This window comes from Fusarium vanettenii, assembly GCF_000151355.1.
Source record: "Fusarium vanettenii 77-13-4 chromosome 1 genomic scaffold NECHAsca_1_chr1_3_0, whole genome shotgun sequence".
Taxonomy (NCBI): domain Eukaryota; kingdom Fungi; phylum Ascomycota; class Sordariomycetes; order Hypocreales; family Nectriaceae; genus Fusarium; species Fusarium vanettenii.
Window position 1 is genome coordinate 2,202,154 of NW_003315881.1, and position 19,134 is coordinate 2,221,287.

The 19,134-nt window shown below is 54.4% G+C and overlaps 7 protein-coding genes across 7 annotated transcripts; 5 read left to right on the top strand and 2 right to left on the bottom strand.

The window, feature by feature from the left end:
* Positions 1-3,216: 3,216 nt before the first annotated feature.
* NECHADRAFT_30529 (uncharacterized protein) lies at positions 3,217-5,285 on the top strand (the record flags this gene model as incomplete). Its single annotated transcript, XM_003053599.1, has 3 exons — positions 3,217-4,053; positions 4,144-4,200; positions 4,782-5,285. 3 exons carry the CDS (start codon positions 3,217-3,219, stop codon positions 5,283-5,285), a joined length of 1,398 nt encoding a protein of 465 aa, XP_003053645.1.
* A 2,134-nt stretch (positions 5,286-7,419) lies between these two features.
* NECHADRAFT_75014 (uncharacterized protein) lies at positions 7,420-8,070 on the top strand (the record flags this gene model as incomplete). The annotated part of the gene is made up of 1 exon (XM_003053600.1): positions 7,420-8,070. The coding sequence occupies one exon, from the start codon at positions 7,420-7,422 to the stop codon at positions 8,068-8,070; it is 651 nt and encodes a 216-aa protein (XP_003053646.1).
* A 1,019-nt stretch (positions 8,071-9,089) lies between these two features.
* Positions 9,090-10,603, top strand: NECHADRAFT_90188 (uncharacterized protein; the record flags this gene model as incomplete). The annotated part of the gene is made up of 3 exons (XM_003053601.1): positions 9,090-9,737; positions 9,792-10,533; positions 10,587-10,603. The coding sequence occupies 3 exons, from the start codon at positions 9,090-9,092 to the stop codon at positions 10,601-10,603; spliced, it is 1,407 nt and encodes a 468-aa protein (XP_003053647.1).
* A 135-nt stretch (positions 10,604-10,738) lies between these two features.
* Positions 10,739-12,376, bottom strand: NECHADRAFT_65697 (uncharacterized protein; the record flags this gene model as incomplete). The annotated part of the gene is made up of 2 exons (XM_003054329.1): positions 10,739-12,161; positions 12,208-12,376. 2 exons carry the CDS (start codon positions 12,374-12,376, stop codon positions 10,867-10,869), a joined length of 1,464 nt encoding a protein of 487 aa, XP_003054375.1. The 3' UTR covers positions 10,739-10,866.
* Positions 12,377-12,661: 285 nt separating this feature from the next.
* Positions 12,662-15,300, top strand: NECHADRAFT_57472 (uncharacterized protein). The gene is made up of 2 exons (XM_003053602.1): positions 12,662-14,400; positions 14,518-15,300. The coding sequence occupies exons 1-2, from the start codon at positions 12,947-12,949 to the stop codon at positions 15,101-15,103; spliced, it is 2,040 nt and encodes a 679-aa protein (XP_003053648.1). The 5' UTR covers positions 12,662-12,946; the 3' UTR covers positions 15,104-15,300.
* A 174-nt stretch (positions 15,301-15,474) lies between these two features.
* NECHADRAFT_102380 (uncharacterized protein) lies at positions 15,475-16,704 on the bottom strand. The gene is made up of 4 exons (XM_003054330.1): positions 16,668-16,704; positions 16,133-16,581; positions 15,851-16,073; positions 15,475-15,798 (listed from the first exon to the last, which is right to left on the bottom strand). Exons 1-4 carry the CDS (start codon positions 16,696-16,698, stop codon positions 15,776-15,778), a joined length of 726 nt encoding a protein of 241 aa, XP_003054376.1. The 5' UTR covers positions 16,699-16,704; the 3' UTR covers positions 15,475-15,775.
* A 252-nt stretch (positions 16,705-16,956) lies between these two features.
* Positions 16,957-18,764, top strand: NECHADRAFT_65701 (uncharacterized protein; the record flags this gene model as incomplete). Its single annotated transcript, XM_003053603.1, has 2 exons — positions 16,957-18,544; positions 18,597-18,764. Exons 1-2 carry the CDS (start codon positions 17,051-17,053, stop codon positions 18,762-18,764), a joined length of 1,662 nt encoding a protein of 553 aa, XP_003053649.1. The 5' UTR covers positions 16,957-17,050.
* Positions 18,765-19,134: the final 370 nt, after the last annotated feature.

A 19,134-nucleotide genomic window follows, 5' to 3' on the forward strand; every position in this document is an offset into this window, starting at 1 on the left:
GAGAGGGTCTTCCTTTTGGTTCCATCAGATGGAGGTGTAGAGCTGAGAACTGAATCAGTCGCAGCAGCTGAAGAGGAGCTGCGAGAGTCAGTCAAACTCAGACATGGCTGAAGGCAAACAACGGTCGGCTGTGTCACTCTGACAGAGGTAGTCCAGGACCCGTTTTGGGCCCTTTTCCCTCCTGTTTAGGCATCTGCCCTCCTGGAGATGGAACAAGGCATGACGAGGTTACACAAGAAAGATGATAAGTACCAGGGGGTGTGAGAAATTGGAAGAAAGGGAAGAATCAAGGGAAGGGGAAGAAAAAAGGTTCCCAAAGGTCGGTCGGTCCAGGGGGGGAGATGAGATGAGATTGGGGGGGAGTGTGGGCAGCGAGGAAATTTGACGGTGGCTTGGCGGGTACCGTTGTACCTTTCCTCCATGTGCGTGCTGTGCTGTGCTGTGCTTGGAAGAACAGGGTAAAGCACACCTTCTGTAGAGATATCCATATGGAAATGTGCTGCTTCTCTCTTCTGTACAGTAATTATGACGCTAGAATGATGAGCCGAGGATCGGGGAATTTCTCTGGCGATCGGTACTGTACTGTAGGTTATGGCTGGATGGCTGGTGCTTGCTCGCCCCGTTCGTCAACCTCGCGTGTGCCCAACTGAGATGGATTCCCGTGAGATTGGATCAAAATGTGGGTTTGTAAAGGTTCTGGGTAGGTTCGCTGTCACCAGCTGGACGGGCTCGGGTAATTGAGTAGGTACATTAGCGTCTTGGGACCTCCTAGCCTCCCTGGGAGCTAAGGGTTTTAGGGACTCGTTCACTCGTGGGGTCCAGTGGCTTGCGGGGGATGGATGGGACCTGGAAGCAATGGATCCAATCGAGAGAAACAGGGCCCTGGCCTGACAGTTTCCATTTGTCTGGTCGTTGGACAGTTGAGGAACGAGCCCGATGGGCCCGATGCCAGCACGCCCCTTGTTGTTGGAGTAGGTTCCCACGTCCTGTCCACATCCACATCCACGTCCACGTCCACCCATGATTTGATTTGATTTGATTTGCGTATCGTAACCTGAAGGAGAAAAGAGAAAACAGAACCATACCTTTCTTTACTCATCTGGCCTGCCATTACCCGAACCTGGTCGGGTCGTCTTGTCTTGCGAAGTACATACCCCTAAGGTCCAGTCCAAGCGGACTTGCTCAGTCGTTCCCAGCTCACTCCTGAACCACCACCACCACGACGCACATACGACTTGTCACCGCCAAAGGCACGAATAGACGGATTTGTCGGGAGAAAAGGGGGGTGTGCGTTGTGTGTCCTCGATTGTTGGGTGGACGACCCTCGCGGCCCCTTGCTCCCTACGAACCATGAGTGGCACACAATCAAGCACGGGCGTGCGCCCTGCTATCAAAGCTCTTTCTTCGTTCACTCTCTGGTTCCTGGGTTTGCCCAGGCTTGTGCTTGTCCAGATGGAGTTTTGATGTTTTACCATGATGCATGCTCTGGGATTTCTTGTCAGACACCCATCTTTCCCTTCCCTTCCCTTTCCTTCCCGGTGCGACAAGAGATTACAGAAAAAAAAAACGGTCCCTGTTGGACGGGGACAAAGTGCGATTCGGCCCCGGAGGATGCTGATGCAAGTGGTTAATCCCGTTCATGGATCTCTCCCGGATCCATATCCTATCCAATGCCCACCCCCCTAGTCGCACTTGTGCTGAGCCGCGTGCCCTCTTCACAAAAGTCAGAAGCCAAGGAGTGCTACCTAGGTAGGTATGCTCGCCAGCTCCATGCCAAGAAAGGTCAATCCATGCTATATCCGCTGTCATGCCTTATGGACAGGGTAACTTGTTGTTTCGCAGAGGGAGCTTGGGTACGGTAGGTACCTGGCTACCGTATCTACCCAGCTCAGGGCCAGCTGCCAAAATAATGAGCTGCCGTTAGACTTGCCCAAGGGGGTAAAGCCTGGGTGAGGGAGGTTGCTTCCAAGGGACCAGCCTGCAGTTGGATTGGATGGAACCGTAGGTACCTAGATTCTCATGCCCTGATACAACCAAGACTAAGACCCTCCACTGCCACTGCCAGGATGGAAGCTCTGGAAAGCTTGAACGCCTTTATTGCTCGGATTAAAAAAACCCGACCGTTCAATCAGCTTGTCCATGCTGGTCGTTTGTGGCAGGAGCATGAGCAGGATGCGCCGCTAATGCAGCTGCCTTTCAGCAAAAGCCTCTCTGTAGCTCGAGCTGGAGCTTCTATTCTTCCGCGCGGCTGATTGCCCAAAGAGACGGGAGGGAGAAATAAAAAAAATTAATTAAAAAAAACTTATTTTTTTTTGTCCCCCAACCTCTTTTGAGCCTCGCAAAACATTAATCCGACTTGTTTCCCATCTTCAAACCTCCTTCTCCCCCCCCCGAGTGAGCAAGCGAGCGAGCGCAGCGCCCAGGTTGTATTCGGCCTCTTGTCTTGCCTGTTCCCACGATTGGAGACTAATTTTGCCCCCCCGTTCGTCTCCATTTGCCCGTTCCCCCTACCTCTCGCTTTTTTCTTTTCTGCCTAGGCTGGAATTCTTCTCACAGGGAGAAAAGAAGCTCGCGCGCTTGTTCGTCGAGTATCGATCGTTCCGCATGGCACATCGGCCTACCAAGCCCGGCCGTCCCCACTAGAAACTTACAATTTGCGGCCAACACCACCACCACGGTCACCACTCCCACCACCACTACCACTACCACGCGGCAGCCGGGCAGGGGGTAGAGTGAGAAGAGTGACCTCGATGTTCGACGACGACAGCGAGTCGATCCAATCCATCCCCCATCCCCGTTTGTTCCCGATCTCCTGGAGCCATCCTCTGTCTCCCGTCTCCGATCCCGCTCCCCATCCGCCTGTCGCAGTAGCGCCTCGTCACCTGTTGTTGGCCTTGGCCCAGTCCACCATCACGGCTTTTGCCTCTTGCCTCTGCCGCAGGCGCATCGCAAGCCGCATCGTATCGCACTCACAACGGTAGCTTGCTTGTACGGGGCCCGCTGCTCTCGGCCCTGGTTCCGGAGACGAGACCTGCCCCTCTTGCACGCCTCTTGTCCCCCTGCTGCTTCCACGCCCTGGGCTGGGCTGCTGCTATTCACCTTCCCTGCCCAGCACCAGGTCCTCCTCCGTGGCCTAGGGTCGCTTCCCCCCGGTCGCCTCTCGTTATTCCTGACTCTTGCCTCGTGGCTCCATAAAAATTTCTAATTAAAAACAACATGGCTCAAGAAGTCCAAGGGCAGAGTCACGGCGACTCTCCCAGCAATCCTCTAGTTTCTGCTCCGACGTCGACATCTCCCTCTCTAGCTCCCATCGCCGCGTCTGCTGCTCCCCCAGCATACGCCGCCAGTTCAGCACCTGTAGCTGCAGCCGATACGACCCTCCCGTCCCTCGCCGCCGCCATTGCTGGCACCTCTTCCTCAACACCACCGGATAACCCGACCGCCTCGACCGCCTCCGCAGCTCTTCCCTCCGCACCCGTGCCCGCCGCCGACCCCGACGTCACCGCTGCCTCATCCGCACCGACATCTACGCCGGCCTCGGCTGCTGCTGTCTCTGCTGCCCCGTCCGCGGTCCCTCAGCAGAACGGCGACAGCAGGGCTTCCGAGGGTGCTTCGACGCCCTCGTCCAATCCGGAAATGTCCAACCAGCACCCAGGAGCTCCCCATGGCCAGCCTGTGAGCTATCCGGGTCCCTCGACGCCGTACGCCACGACGGTTGGCGCGACCACCGCCCAGTATGCTTCTTATCCTGCTGTGACGAGTCAACAACAGATGGACGCATATCGACCAAACCCCATGCCCGTTGGGAGCAACGTCATGTCACTACCGAGCATGCGTACGATCGATCCGGTCCCCCAACAACCGGGGCCGTCCGTGACGAATCCTCAGGGCATGCAGATGAGCATGCCCATGGCGCCTGTGTCGGGAGGTTTGCCATACTATGGCCACCATGGAATGCCGATGGCTGCGGGTTACGGGATCCCCTCGGACCCCATGTCTCGATACGCTCTCCCGCACGATCCGCGACTGCTGGGACATAGGGGGCCAAAAAAGGTGTGTTAGAAGCTCAAAGCTCGACCTGTCGAGGTCTTTTGCGAAAATACGGTGAGAAGAGTGAGCTGACGCGGGATTCATCCGTGGTAGGAAATTAAGCGTCGGACCAAGACAGGATGTTTAACCTGCCGAAAGCGCAGGATCAAGGTAAGCTGTGATTTCATCGTTGTTGAATTCCTCTTGCGGCTCAAGGCATTGCCCTACGTGACGAGACGAGACGCGGTTTCTTGGGAGGTTGGGCTGGGAGGGGGAAAAGGGAGCAAGATACACATCCAGCGAGCCACGGCCGGTCACAAGCTGACCGAGATGGTTGCATTGTACTGGCGGTTCCTTGCAGATTTGCTCGTTTGCCATGGAGCTACAGCAGAAGCGAGCAAGACTCAAACTCACGTAGCGTCCGTGGCCAATGTTTCTTCCTCCCAGTAGAGCCTCCCTCTGTCCGAGACAATGCGCGCCCCAAGCTCGCCCAGGTTGCAAGCTTACCTCGCAAGTAAGCCACTGACGGAGAAACCGTTTGGAGGCCGTTTGCTGAGCTTTGCTGAGCTTGCCATTGGCCGTTTTGTCTTGTCGTGTCGCGCCTTGTGCGGCGTCTCGCATGCTGCGGCACTGCCAGCCAGCTGCTGCTGCTGCTGTTTACCCACCTCGCCCTCGCCCTCGCCCTACCTATTTTCTTTCTCTGGTGGATGCCCACCCCGCCCAACACCAATCTCTAACATATTCTGTGCCAGTGCGACGAGACTCATCCTACCTGCAACAACTGCAAAAAGTCAAAACGCGAGTGTCTCGGCTACGATCCGATCTTTCGACAGCAACCGGGTGGTCAATCGTCGTCAAATATTCAGCCTGCGCCCTCAAGCCAACGCACTCCACCCGCGATACCGAGCTCTATCCCCTCGACGATCCCCTCGTCAATCGCGACCAACCCAGGCCTACCTGCACGGGCGACCAACTCCTACGGTAGTCAGCCGTCTATGCTCCCGAGCTCCTACGCTACTGCACACGTGACCACTGCCAGCCCCAACCCGTCCATCACGTCGCTCAGCTACGAGTCCAGCCTCTCCACTGTCGCGTCTCCTCCCATCAAGTCCGAGTCCGGATACGAATACTCATCCGCAATCGATCCGGCACTGCAAAGCCTAGCTTCATCAGCGATCCAGGACGGCTCAAGACCAGTTGACCAAAAGCCTCTGGACAACAACCTGCATCTCAGAGGTGGCGCCCCCTACTTTTGATTTTCCCCTCGTTCGTCGTTTGCTGCGCTGCTGTGAGAACATCCGCTTACGCATGTTTTCGACAGCCAAGAAAATGAAGATCGATGAGATTATCGACCTCCTGGGCGCAGCCCCACCTACCCAACAGACGGCTCAAACTGAGGAAGTCCTTAATGAGGTGACCAAGGTGTATCATGAGATGTACGCACCCGGGCTGAGCTCCTTCTTTGAGACCGGGTGGTACTACTTTGCGGAGAGTGGAAAGATGTCGTTTCCTCGGGACCCACGCTTGGTGGACTTGATGGCGTCGTTTCTCAACATCCTGGAGGCCGTGAGGGCCAACGACCATGCCCAGATGGCGTATTCTGGTATTCTCGAAACACGCATTGTGTGGGAGCTTGCTCGGACCTCTTACCAGTCCCCTGACCAGGCACCTCCCATGGGTGCCATGGCACTACCTCGAGATGGTGACGCGAACGAGGCTAGGAACCGCGTCAAGGTTGTGGAAGCACTCTTGTGTGGTGACTATCTACAGGCCAACCCCCTTTGCCCGCCTTTGCAGGATGTCGACCCTCACCGGACCCGTCAGTTTGATTTCTGGTACAATCTTGCAGAATTTGTTCGCATACGCGAGAACCCAACACTACAGCCGGCCGTCAAAGCCAGGGACGATGTTCTAACCCGGTTGCGTTATCTTCTTGATGGCCGCGAGAATCGAGATGTTCTCTACTCGATTGCTGTTGTCCGGGAACTTTCGCCTCACTTTGACCCTAGTTATGGCAACACAATTCCGGCGCACCTGGACGAGAGCGACCCCAAGAACAGGCTCGCAGTGGCCTCCAAGTTTATTCTGGACGAGTCTCAAGTCACAGGAGGCACAACCAACGTGGTACGGCGGTTTAGCGATATCGCTTACAGATCGTTTGTCAACCCGGGCGTCAACGTTACTCGGAGGACTTAGGCAGCAGCCGAGGCCGCTTGAGCGGCTATACCATACATACCATTGTCCGAGCTGGATTGTGGACGAGAACCGGTTTCGAAATATCACCTTCAGATTAATTTTCTTATGTTTAAACAGAGTTGGAGTCGACTCGCCTGTCACTCTTTTCACCCACCTTTCCTATCAAAAGCACCACCTTGTTACTCTGGAGCGGCTATCTCGCTTGAATTCGTTGCATCGTTTGGGAGGCATGGCGAGGGGTTCACATAAAAGTTTCTTTGTCTGATTGTTTACTTGTTTGTTTGCTTTGGGCGTTTGTTCCCTACGGGGATGTGGGAGGCACTTTGTCTTTTCTTTATTCCCCCAAAGTTTGGACGGCCTACAGAGTTATTGGCCGAGGCGTTTGCAGAAAGTAATGGCCTAGACTGGCAGAGTTGTACAACTAATGCTCCTGCGACACGGCAGTGAGGGAGAAGGAGGCGGCATTCTTTTTTTTTCTTTTCTTTTCATTCTTGTTTTGGGCAGAGAAAAGGCACTGGTAGAGACTGAACATGGAGCGATTTCTGCAAGGAAAGGGATACCACACAGCTTGGAGGAATTCTAGAAGCCACGCAGTGGCAGCCATACCCATGTACGATATGACGGCCGTTTGAGCGTGCAAGGCAAGACAAGGCGAGGCAAGGCAGAGCAAAGCAAAGCAAGGCGATGTGGAGGTGTAAGAGATGTGAAGGAATAGACAAGCGGCCTAGGCCATGTTTCCGGGAGAGCGATGTGGGTGTAAGATTGCCTGCCTAGTCCGCCTTGCCAGCAATGGTTGGTTGATTAGCTTTGGTTGAGACAGCTCTGTTGTTGTGTCGTGCGTAGCCTTGCAACTCTCCGAAAGAGTCAAGGATCTGGGATGTTGACACCACCAAGTAGCCAACGGGACAAGGTCAGCCCCACGATCAGTCAGCTTGTCCTGCGAGGAATACGAGCACCTACCTGAAAACCACTAGCTTCGGAGGAGAATAAGATCCTTTGTAAATCAGATGTGACTGTACGTTATCGGTGAATCATGCCTAGCCCTGTCATAGTATATGAGATTCCTTCCGCCTAGAAATATGGCTGGAAACTCACAACTGACAACCACCGTCACTGGTCGCTCTAGACTACGTGATTGATCAACCAACCTTGGCTCGAGTCCCATATTACTTGTCCTAGGTATCCCCGTCCAAGATGGCGGGTCCTACAATACTATCCTCGCCCTCACCCCCTAGTGAGGAGGCCGGAACTATCCTCTTGGAGACGGAGCGGCTCATCATCCGCCGATACTTCCTCTCCGATGCCCCGGCAATGGCCGAGACGGGCAACGACACCTTGGTCACGGCCAATCTCCGAGCGGGGTTCCCATCGCCATATAGACTATCAGACGCTGAGGCCTTTCTCTCCACGGCGTGCAAACCCGATGGCACGGCCTACCCACAACACAACGGCATCTTTGTAAAGCCCCTCACGGCGGACAACCCATCCCCGGAGCCGCGCTTCATCGGTGCTGTGGGAATCATTCCCAAGGGCGACGTCTACTTTCGGACTTGGGAGCTGGGTTATTGGTTGGGTTCTGCTTCGTGGGGCAAGGGATATGCAACTGAGGCGATCGGACCGTTTGTGAGGTGGTGCTTCGATACGTGGCCTGGGCTGAACAGGATCGAGGGGGAGGCGTACGGGAGCAACGAGGCGAGTCAGAAGGTCATGAAGAAGTGCGGGTTCATTGAGGAGGGGACGAGGAGGGGGGCAGCGGAGAAGCTTGGTGTGCTGAAGGATGTGGTTAACTTTGGGTTGTTGAGGAGTGACCTTGAGGGGGTGAAGGAGTTGGTGAGAGATTCATGATGGGTTTGGGGCATAAGAAAGGAGTTGACTAGGAATAGAGGCATATGGACTTGGCAGGCTTGGTTTGTGTGTTAGCCAGTCGTGAGGTTATACATGGAGTATGTCAAAGTGGCTGACACAATTATTGATTCACCTCTTGCGCTATACTCATACTAAAGTGTGTTGTACATTTTAGTCGGATGACTATCTCATTCCTACTGAAACACGATTGGTTACTGATACAAGTCGAACTTTTAATCAATTGTACTATACCTGATTAGAAGGGTGCTTGATTGCATTACGCATAGACTTGGACTTGGTTGAGTAGTGGCGATTTCCCAACTGCTCAGTACATAACGTTATGTGGATGACGCTGTACATGGGAGATGACTAGACAGGAAGTCTGCTGCACATCTCCTTGCTTGCGCGAGGACTACCAGAGCGTACTCATCTCCACCATTAGAGCACTATCTAAACCTTTATAAAAATCATACAAGAATAGGTTAATCCCTTATCTTAATTTTGGTGAGCCTAGGAAGAGACTTATCATAATTGGTCTAGATCCCAGCTCAGTACATAATGGCAGTCTCCGCGCAAGCAAGGAGATTGTAGAAGGAGTATAGGCCCAGAAGTACTACTGCTGCCTCAATTCTATTCCAATAATGTACTATATATCAAGAATAATTTTCTTCAATTTTCCCCGAGCTTTACAGACACATTGCCATGTCCATCAGCTCTTGGCCGAGATGGATTGGACAATTGGTGAAGACGGACGCTCGGGTAATTGTATAAAAACGAACGAGTAATGGTCGGTCGTTGATTGGTCAAATCCCCGCATCAACAATAGTCCGGCCCACCACCAAGAGCAAAGCTCCCAGGTTTCAACAGAGATCCCCGGACCGCGGGAGATGACGGGCACAACCACCAAGGCGAATTCCCCTCCATCAACCAGCCATTGACCTCGAGCCAGAGGTCCTCCTGGGAGACTCTCTTAATCTCGCCTCACTCACGGCCGACCCTCCCTCTCCGCTCCTCTCACAATGGCTTCCCTCAGACTCGCCAGCCGAGGCGCCCAGAGCCTGTGTCGAATGCGGCCCGCTGCCCTCGCCGCTCGCCCCTTCTCGACGACCTCCCTACGAAAGTACGCCGCTGCCGAGCCCGTTGGCACCAGGCTTGTCCCCGTCGATGAGGACTTTGCCAATCCTAACGATCCCTACGGCCTGTCCCGCCAACTACCCAGTGGCACCAGAAAGTCGCGCGAGAACTCGGTTGAGGACCGCAAGGTCCGACACTACACTGTCAACTTTGGTCCTCAGCATCCCGCCGCCCACGGCGTGTTGCGTCTGATTCTCGAGCTCAATGGCGAGGAGATTGTCCGCGCCGACCCCCACGTCGGTCTGCTGCACCGAGGTACCGAGAAGTTGATCGAGTACAAGACATATCTCCAGGCCCTGCCTTACTTTGACCGACTCGACTACGTCTCCATGATGACCAATGAGCAGTGCTTCGCCCTCGCCGTCGAGAAGCTACTCAACATCGAGATTCCCGAGCGAGCCAAGTTCATCCGAACCCTCTTCGGCGAGATCACTCGTGTCCTCAACCACCTGATGTCCGTCCTCTCTCACGCCATGGATGTTGGTGCTTTGACGCCTTTCCTGTGGGGTTTCGAGGAGCGTGAGAAGCTCATGGTAGGTCAATGGCGGGCAATTGGTTGAGAATGACAGAAATTGACCAATATCAAGGAATTCTACGAGCGTGTCTCGGGTGCCCGTCTCCACGCCGCCTACGTCCGACCCGGTGGTGTTCACCAGGATATCCCCGTTGGTCTTCTCGACGACATTTACCAGTGGGCCACACAGTTCGGCGACCGTATCGACGAGACCGAGGAGATGTTGACCGACAACCGTATCTGGATTGAGCGATTGAGAGGTGTTGGTGTCGTTCCCGCCTCCGAGGCGCTGAACCTCTCCTTTACCGGTGTCATGCTCCGAGGTTCCGGCGTGCCGTGGGATATCCGAAAGAGCCAGCCCTACGACGCCTACGACCAGGTCGAGTTCGACGTCCCCGTTGGAACCAACGGAGACTGCTACGACCGATACCTCTGCCGAATGGAGGAGTTCCGACAGTCCCTCCGCATCATCCACCAGTGCCTGAACAAGATGCCCGCCGGCCCCGTCCGCGTCGAGGACTACAAGGTCTCGCCTCCTCCCCGATCCGCCATGAAGGAGAACATGGAGGCTCTCATCCACCACTTCCTTCTCTACACCAAGGGTTACGCCGTTCCTCCTGGTGAGACCTACTCCGCCATCGAGGCCCCCAAGGGCGAGATGGGTGTCTACGTCGTCAGCGACGGCAGCGAGCGGCCATACCGATGCCACATCCGAGCCCCCGGTTTCGCTCACCTGGGTGGTTTCGATCACGTCTCCAAGGGTCACTTGCTGGCTGATGCTGTGGCGGTTATTGGTACTATGGATCTGGTGTTTGGTAAGTCACCCTGGCTTTTTGCTGGTATATGCACATGCTAACAACCATACTAGGTGAGGTCGATCGGTAAAGTCGAGTGGAAAAGAAAGAAGATTAGAATGGGTTCCTTTTGTTTGTAATCATAGCTGATAGGGGGACCACGGTAAATACTCCCACAAATGTCGTGCGCTCGAGCGAGAAGCTATGTAGGTAGAGGTGATGTTGTGCTGTGAGGTATCAATGAAACATGTCAGTTCCAACATTTTTTGGCCTTTGACCTGCCCTAGAGTGATTATGTACAAGTCTAATGTTACAGATCAAGAGTACATGCGTTAAGGGGAGTACAGAGAAGTTTTACAGCAGCTTGATGCCAGTGCCTGAAGCCTGCTGCATGAAGAAATTCTTCAGGGGTCCAAAGGCATTGACAGCTCTGAGACCAACTGAGCGCAACGGAACTAGAGGACCGCTCTCCACAGAGTAGAGTCTGTGAAGCTTGTCGCAAACGCCTAGGATGACGTGGTTGGCAGCATAGCGCTCACTGTTGTACGACTCGAGAGACAGCTGCGTACCCAAGTCCTGACCGTGAGACACAGCGTACTCGATGGTCTTGGCCAGACTCTGAACATCGCCCTGACCCTGGTTCAGGCCCTGGCCAGCGAGGGGGTGAATGGTGTGCGCCGCATCGCCAACAAGGGCAACGCGTTCGCCGGTATAAGTATCGGCATGACGCAGCTTGAGGGGGAAAGATGCGACGGTACCCTCCTGAACGCCAACGACGGTTTGAGGGATCGACTCAGCATCGATGGTCGTGTGCTCCATGCGCCATGAGAACTCCTCCGCCTGGCCATCTGCTTGAGTGTGCATGTAGCCGATGTCGATAGGGCTCAGGCGGAAAGCGGCATTGACTATAGCGATAAAGTCCTTAGAGGAGAGGCTCTTGAGAAGGGTAGCCTTCTCTGGCGTGGTAGACCAGACCAGCGAAGCATGGTTACCAGGAAGAGGCAGCATCGCAACGGGACCTGTGGGCAAGAAACGTTGGTAGGCAATCTTGTTGAACTCGCCGCCCCATCCGTCACCCTCCAACTGAAGAGTTGCCACAACGCCGTGTCTACCATAGTCCCAGCCGCGGCTGTTTATACCAGCAAAGGTACGCACGGGGCTGTTGGCTCCGTCTGCGCCGATGAGAAGACGTGCCGCTAGGGAATGACCACCTGAAAGCTGGACGATCGGCCACTCGCTCAGATCAACCTCTTCAGTCTCCTTGCCCAGATCAATATTCTCCACCTTGGTCTTGTCGAAAATATCCACCCCACCAAGCTCATTCAGTCTCTTGAGAAGTCCAGACGTAAGGTTGAGGTTCTCGGCCATGTAAGCGATCGTCTTGTCGGCGGCGGAGCCCGGAGGCCAGTCGAACTCGATGCGGGCGCCCGTCACTCCATCCCAAACCTGCATTTCCTGATAATCCTGAATACGCTCACGCTTCATGTGCTGCCATGCGCCTATCGTGTCGAGATATCGGGCCGAGGAGGGGGTGAGGGAGCTGCATCGGTTGGAGAATTGGGTGGGAGGGAGAGAGAATGACGAGACCTTGGAGAGATCCTGGGCTTCGACGAGGGCGACTCGGAGGCCGGCGGTGACGGGATTGGCCCCTGTTTGAATGTTAGCCAGGTTCCGAATAGTGATGTAGTAACTTACGAAGAGCTGTAAGCAGGCTCAGGCCCGCTGGGCCACCTCCAACACAGACAACATCGTAAATGTTGTCTTGAGCGGCAGTGGACGCTCGGCGGATCTGCGACTGGTATTGGCGGACACAGCTCCGACAGACAAAGCTGGACTGTCCCAAAACAGACCTTCTGGCTAGCATGATGTATGAAAAGTTAATTGAGCCCTCAATTCCAGAAAAACGCCGTCGTGAAAGGCAAATCACGGCTCACGATGTGGGATGAGACATCGCTTGAAGCTCCCCAGCGAATGTCGTCCCTCAATCGTTCGATAGCTCGCGGGACAAATGTGGCGTACTGTGGCTGGACGTGGCGGTGCAGCTACCGCACGGGTCAAGTGACAAGGAACGTGCAAGTTCCAGGCTCCAGTTGCCACAGACAACGGCGCTATCAACTTTATCATTGCGTCAAGGGTCTTTGTCTCAACAATCTGTCCAGACGAGACGAGAGGGAAAAATCCATCACCCCACCTCGAGCAGGAATTTCTTACGCCGCCTGGGCATCTCTTGCAAGACGCTACTCGCGACTGCGCTGCGACCATTGCGGTTTCAGGTGTTAACCCAGGCGCAAACTGCAGCTATCTTTGTTGTTGATCCTGCTGCGTGACCTCACCTACATACAACGTGGACGGTCTATGATCTGCGGCCATCCCGCACTCTTCCATTCTTTGCAACTTGTCCTACCATATCTCAAGCTTCAACAGAGCAGACATCATGGCGGACGTTGAGGATTACCTCGAGGAGGGCTTTGACGCCCACAAAGTCACCATCCCGCGACTACGATCTATACTCGTCACCCACAACGTCGAATACCCCGCAACGGCAAAGAAGGCACAGCTGGTTGAGCTAGTCGAGGAGCATGTCTTGTCTCAGGCTCCCAAGCTCCGAGCCCAGCGGGCAAGAGCCAAGCGATCTAGCATGGGTATCGTCAATGCCGGTAGCGCCGAAGACACGGGTACCTGGGACGACTATGATCTTGCCCCCCCATCGGTCGCAAAACGGCGATCCAGGTCTCCTCGAAAGGTATCAAGAGGAATCAAGACTGAGGATGATGTCCCCGCAACCCCCGCTTCCAGGCTTAGAAGCCCGGCGAAGCGGAGCACACGATCCGTGAGCCGGGCACTCTCCCATGCCGATGACCACGATGACTATGACGCTCCTCGCTCGACCCGTCAGACTCGGCGAACCGTTACACCTAAGATCAAGGCGGAGCCCGAGGAGGAGGAGACCATCATGCCAGACCCCGACGAGAGCGTCTTCACATACGATAACCCATTCCAGAGTGGAAGCTCACCCGCTCAGAAGACCCCAACCAACCGACGACGCACAACCGGCGGCGGAGACACTATCCGAAGCGTCAAATCAACTTCGAGGCGACGAACAGATGGTTATTCCGATAATTATGAGGAGACACTTGAAGCCCCGACGCCCAAGTATCGCGAGCCAACACCCAAATATCGTGAGCCGACTCCTGATCTGCTTGAGCCTGGCGAGGAGTTCACTCCTGATGAGCAACTCGAGCTAGAGGAGGCAGCAAGCAGAGGGGAGACTACGATTGAGCCGCGCAAACCTGCTGGTCAGGTCGCTCGCAAGGGTGGTCTTGGCGCGCCGTTGCTGGTCCTCTTTATGGCCCTCTTGGGCGCATATCTTGCCTGGTATCGACAGGAGAAGATGGCCGTCGGCTACTGTGGGATCGGAGCACCAGCGAAGTCGTTGGTTCCACCAGAGATTCCTGTCCCTGACGCTCTCCTCCCATACATCGAGCCTCAGTGTGAACCTTGCCCTCAGCACGCCTACTGCTTCAAGGACTTTTCTGTTCAATGCGAGCATGACTTTATTCTCAAGCCGCACCCACTTTCTTTTGGCGGCTTAGTCCCTCTGCCACCTACCTGCGAGCCTGATGGCGAAAAGGCGCGACGAGTCAAGGCCGTGGCGGACAAGGCCATTGAAGAGCTCAGAGAACGCCGGGCCAAGTATGAGTGCGGAGAGCTTGTTAGTGAGGATGGCAAAAAGGAGGAGTCTCCTGCTATCCCTGAGCAGGAACTTAAGAAGACTGTCAGCCGAAAGCGCTCCAAGAGACTCAATGAGGATGAGTTTGATGAGCTCTGGGCTGCTGCCATTGGGGAGGTTACTGCAAGGGAAGAGATCGAGATTGTCGAGACAGCACCGTAAGTTCCATCTCTTTATCCACACGCGTCGACAACCGGCTCCGCGACGACGACGACGACATTGCCTCAAACCGTTTCTGACCAAAACACTAACCAGATCCACTATTGACCCTACAGACCGCCCGGTTCCCCCGATCTTTCAGAACGACGGCTATCGTCCACGTCTCTCGCTCGCCTTCCGCTCACCTGCGCGCTCAAACGATCGCTCAGACTCAGCCTGGCAAGATATCGACTCACAATTGGACTTTTAGTCACGTCAATCTTGACTGTCTTGTACATGCGAGCCCGATATCGCAAGCATGTCGCTACCTCGGCTCAGGTTCCTGCTCTGGTTGACTTGGTTCTGGGAAGACTGGCCAACCAGAAGGAACTGGGTGAGGAAGATATCGATGACCCTTGGTTGTTTCTGCCTAACTTGAGAGATGATATCCTACGCTCCGTGCATTCCCTCTCGGAGCGTGAGCGCATCTGGCAGAGAGTGAGAGTTGTGGTTGAGCAAAACAGCAATGTTCGAACCAGTCAAAGAGAAGGTCGCAGCGGTGAAGTCGGCCGTGCTTGGGAGTGGATTGGTCCTGTCGCAGGCGATGCAGCTAGAAGACGACGAAGTGGGCGCGTGTCACTCGGCCCTGGAGTGGAAGAGTCTCCAGCAGCAAAGGGAACTCCAGAACCCAAGAAGTGGGAAGATCCGAGGCCGATCTACTAATAGCTGTTTTGACAGCAGATTCTTCTGACCTGTTTTTCACAACAGACAGTCCTTTATCATATTTCTTTTTTATCTATTGGTCTTGATGCGCCGGGCGGATGGGTGGTTACCTATGCTTTGGATCTTGAATCCGTGGAGCAGATGGCCGGCGTTGAGGATTGCTGGTTTTCTCGAGTGTATAATTACCCATGTACAGACGCACAATAATTTCTTACTGAACATTGTTGACATGTTGTCGATTTGTGATACTTGGTGTAGTGAACTATAGTCCGCCCCCATCAGTTTATCCGCGGCGGATATAACAATCCAATGCTAGACGACGTTGCGAGGGATGAACAATTAATCTGGCAATGTCAATCGGGTCACTGTCACGAAAATAGACGACATCGTGTTGATATTTGTTTTGATTTTTCGCTCAACTCGGAAGATAGGATAGGCGATATCGGAGATCCCGACCTTTCCCGAAGAGCAAATTATAGCTCCGACAAACCCAATTGAAACGCAATTGACCCTATCTTGACGTATCTCACAGGCAACAATAGCTTTCCAGCAGTGAAGGAACTAGGGTCTTGATTGATTCGGCTAATGCACAGGTGTTGTTTTATGACACAAAAGGGGTACAAAGGGAAACTGTGGAATCTAGTGATCGAGACTCTAGCGGCGGTTGGTCATCTATTGCTTGGCGGCGACGATCTCTGTAAACTGTGTCAGCATAGTCAATTGGATATCCAGGGCAAATCCACGCACTCTCAACGTCGGCAACGCTCTGCTGGAGGATCTGCTGGAGGACCTTGGGGTTCTCGAGCTCCTTCTGGACCTTAGCGATGACAGACTGAGCAAGCTCCCTCTGCTGTCGCTGCTTGACCTGGCCCTCGTATCGGACCCAGGAGTCAAGGACGCTCTTGGCCTCGGCGGCCAGGGCGGTCTTCTGCTCGAGCTCGAAAGCCTCAGCCTCGAGCTTGGCGGTTTCCTAACACGCAGTACCATCAGTATATATCACCTCGGGTCCGACGGCCATCTCGGAATTACCTTGGAAACCTCAAACAGGTTCTTGGTGATCTCGACGACGCTGCCCATCTGCTTGACGTCCTCAATGCGGCCCTTGACAGCCTCGGTGTGGTCGGCACGGGCGCTGTTGAGGATGTTCTTGATCTTGTTGTTCTGCGCCTCGGCCCACTCCTTGTAGGCAGGGCCACCGTACTTGATCAGACCACCCCAGACGGAGAGCAGGCAGATGGCGATGATGGTCTCCTCGTTCATGACGTAGTACTCGCTGGAGATGCCGTAGATGGAGAGACCGGCGGCGGAGCTCAGGATGGCCGTCTTGCTGAGCAGGCTGTTTCCGGGAAGGGCGTCGATGAGGCTCTGGGCCTTCTTCTTGGGCTCCTCGGCGGGGACATTGCTGTTGAATCGCACGGCGGCGGCGGAGATGGCAGGGGCGGCTCGGCGGGCGAGGACGGGTCGGAGGAGGGGAGCGCCTGTTTAGGTCAGAAAGAGTCGTCGCGAGGGCCCAATTGGGGTGGAATTGGGCCAGGATCGAGTATCGAGGGCTCTCAGAACGTACCGACGGCGCTTCGTGCCAAGCGTGACGCCATTGTGAGATGGTTACGTGATGGGGGTATCGTGGGCTTGTCGTTGATCGGGGAGCTGGAAGTGAGGTTGAGGTTTTATCGCGCTAGCTCGGCAACAATCAGATCCACGTGACCTTGAAAATCGGAGGGGATCTGGCACGGCCGGGATTTTGCCGTGGGAGGTCTTGGCGCCGGTGTCAGATTTGATTGGACGAAATTTCAACAGTCAAGTAAAGATTTCTGGACGTTGAACTTTATGAACTTGGATGAATCGAAGTTTGAGACTTGCAACAGAACCGGCGATATTTGGTCCTTTTCTTTTCTTTTCTTTTTAATCTTATTGTATAGGAGATAAGCCCAAGGAGACGCGATCAAAATGCCCAAGGCCGCTACAGAGGAGCGCTCCAAGCGCAAGCGGTCCTCAACTCAAGAGAAGCCCACCAAGAGACGGAGGTCATCAAGCGCCAGCGATGAGTCTGAGGACCCCAACGCCAAGATCCTTCTCATGGAGCAAGGCATCCTAGAGTCGAGGAAGAACTACAACGACATCACCGTCCTTCTCAGTACCGCCAATGACTTCAAAAAGGGCGAGCCCGAGAGCATGCTGGCGACCGTCGCGCTCTGCCGCATCTTTGTGCGACTACTCACCCAGGGTGCTCTCATCGCCAAGAAGAGCCTGTCCGAGAAGGATCTTGTTGTCGTCGGTTGGCTCAAGGAGCAGTTTGGAGAGTTTAAGAAGACTCTGCTCGCGATGCTTCGGGATGAGGAGCTGGCCCCGACCGCCTTGACTCTTTGCATGAGGACGCTCAAGGCTGAGGGGCAGTTCATGTACGACAAGGAGGAGTACATTTTCCCTCGGGCATTCCATCGCGACATTATGGAATCACTCCTTGTGAGTGAGAATGAGGACGCAAGCAAGGTTTATATCGAGGAGTTTGCTGAGCAGTACGACGACATCCGCTACTTTACCTTCAGCTCAGTCAAGTACATCGTGGAGAAACATTCAGACGACAATGCTTCATCAGAACTCTTTGATCGATGCTTCGCGCTCTTGTCCGCTCTAGATGGCGTCCCGGAGTCAGCTGATGAGCTGGAGGATTATTACGTCCCCCGGCCAAAGAAGAAGGCTCACCCTCTTCGAAATGTCACCCAGCACAAGAAGCAAGGCCAGGAGGCATGGCTTGCCATCATGACCCTCGCTGAGGAAAAGGAGCAGCGCAAGCGGATACTCGACATCATCTCGACCGTGATTGCTCCCTGGTTCACAAAGCCCGAACTGCTCGCCGACTTCCTGACCAACTCTTACGACGTCGGTGGTTCTATGTCCCTCCTGGCCCTTTCGGGTGTCTTTTACTTGATCTCGGAGCGAAATCTGGACTACCCCTCCTTCTACACAAAACTCTACTCCCTTCTGGATCGCGATATTCTTCACTCCAAGCACCGATCACGATTCTTCCGCCTATTGGACACCTTCCTCGGCTCAACCCATCTTCCGGCAGCGCTCGTCGCCAGCTTTATCAAGCGCCTCGCTCGGCTTTCGCTGAATGCGCCCCCAAGCGCCATTGTCTTTGTGACCCCCTGGATTTACAACCTGCTCAAGCGTCACCCGACATGCACGTTCATGATTCACCGAGAGGAGAGGGATCCCGAGGTCAAGAAGCACATGAGCGAGCATGGAGCTGAGGACCCATTCCTACCGGAGGAGGCGGACCCAATGGAGACCCAGGCGATTGACAGCTGTCTCTGGGAGCTTGTACAGCTTCAGTCTCATTACCATCCGAACGTTGCCACCATTACCAAGGTCATCTCTGAGCAGTTCACCAAGGTTTCTTACAACATTGAGGATTTCCTCGACCACTCATATGCTACTGTAAGTTGTTGCTACGTGTGAGATTGATGACAATGTTCTAACTATTGTATAGCTCCTCGAGGCCGAAATGACCAAGAACGTCAGGAAGGCACCTGTAGTCGAGTTCCACATTCCCAAGAAGGTCTTTTTGCCTCATGAGGCCGGTGACGCTGAGCCCGATAGCCTGCTCGTCAAGCTGTGGGACTTTGAGGGATCTCCCCAGACCACCGAAGTTGCGTAAAGACGGTTAAGCGGACTGTAAGGATGGCAAAAGCTAGTTTGTTGCGTATACCCAAGTTAGACTCGCGTGTAATTCTTAGAGATGTGAGGAACATGGCGCAAATGGCAATGTGTTTGGGCATTCCACGAAAAGTTGTTACTCTAGAATGATAGGCAATGGATACTTTGTTAGTCTTGGTATGGACACAGGTTTTCATGCAGATGCGGCGCTGAAACATGCCTTGACGTCAAAATGCTGTATTTCCTCGCACAGCATGTGGCATTGGTTGTTGCTGGGGTTTCTGAGTGCTCATTGATAAGCCTCACACGACGGCGCAAGTTCTCGAAGCAGGGATACTCTTGCTATCTTGTAACGTAACCTGAAGTGCCTA

Excerpts from the sequence above, each read along its gene's own strand:
- NECHADRAFT_57472 (XM_003053602.1), top strand. The coding sequence starts at position 12,947 with ATGGCGGACGTTGAGGATTACCTCGAGGAGGGCTTTGACGCCCACAAA. Across the intron at positions 14,401-14,517 it reads GAGATTGTCGAGACAGCACC|ACCGCCCGGTTCCCCCGATC; the intron begins GTAAGTTCCATC and ends TTGACCCTACAG.
- NECHADRAFT_102380 (XM_003054330.1), bottom strand. The coding sequence starts at position 16,698 with ATGGCGTCACGCTTGGCACGAAGCGCCGTCG. Across the intron at positions 16,582-16,667 it reads CTTGGCACGAAGCGCCGTCG|GCGCTCCCCTCCTCCGACCC; the intron begins GTACGTTCTGAG and ends TGACCTAAACAG. Across the intron at positions 15,799-15,850 it reads GAGCGTTGCCGACGTTGAGA|AGATCGTCGCCGCCAAGCAA; the intron begins GTGCGTGGATTT and ends CACAGTTTACAG.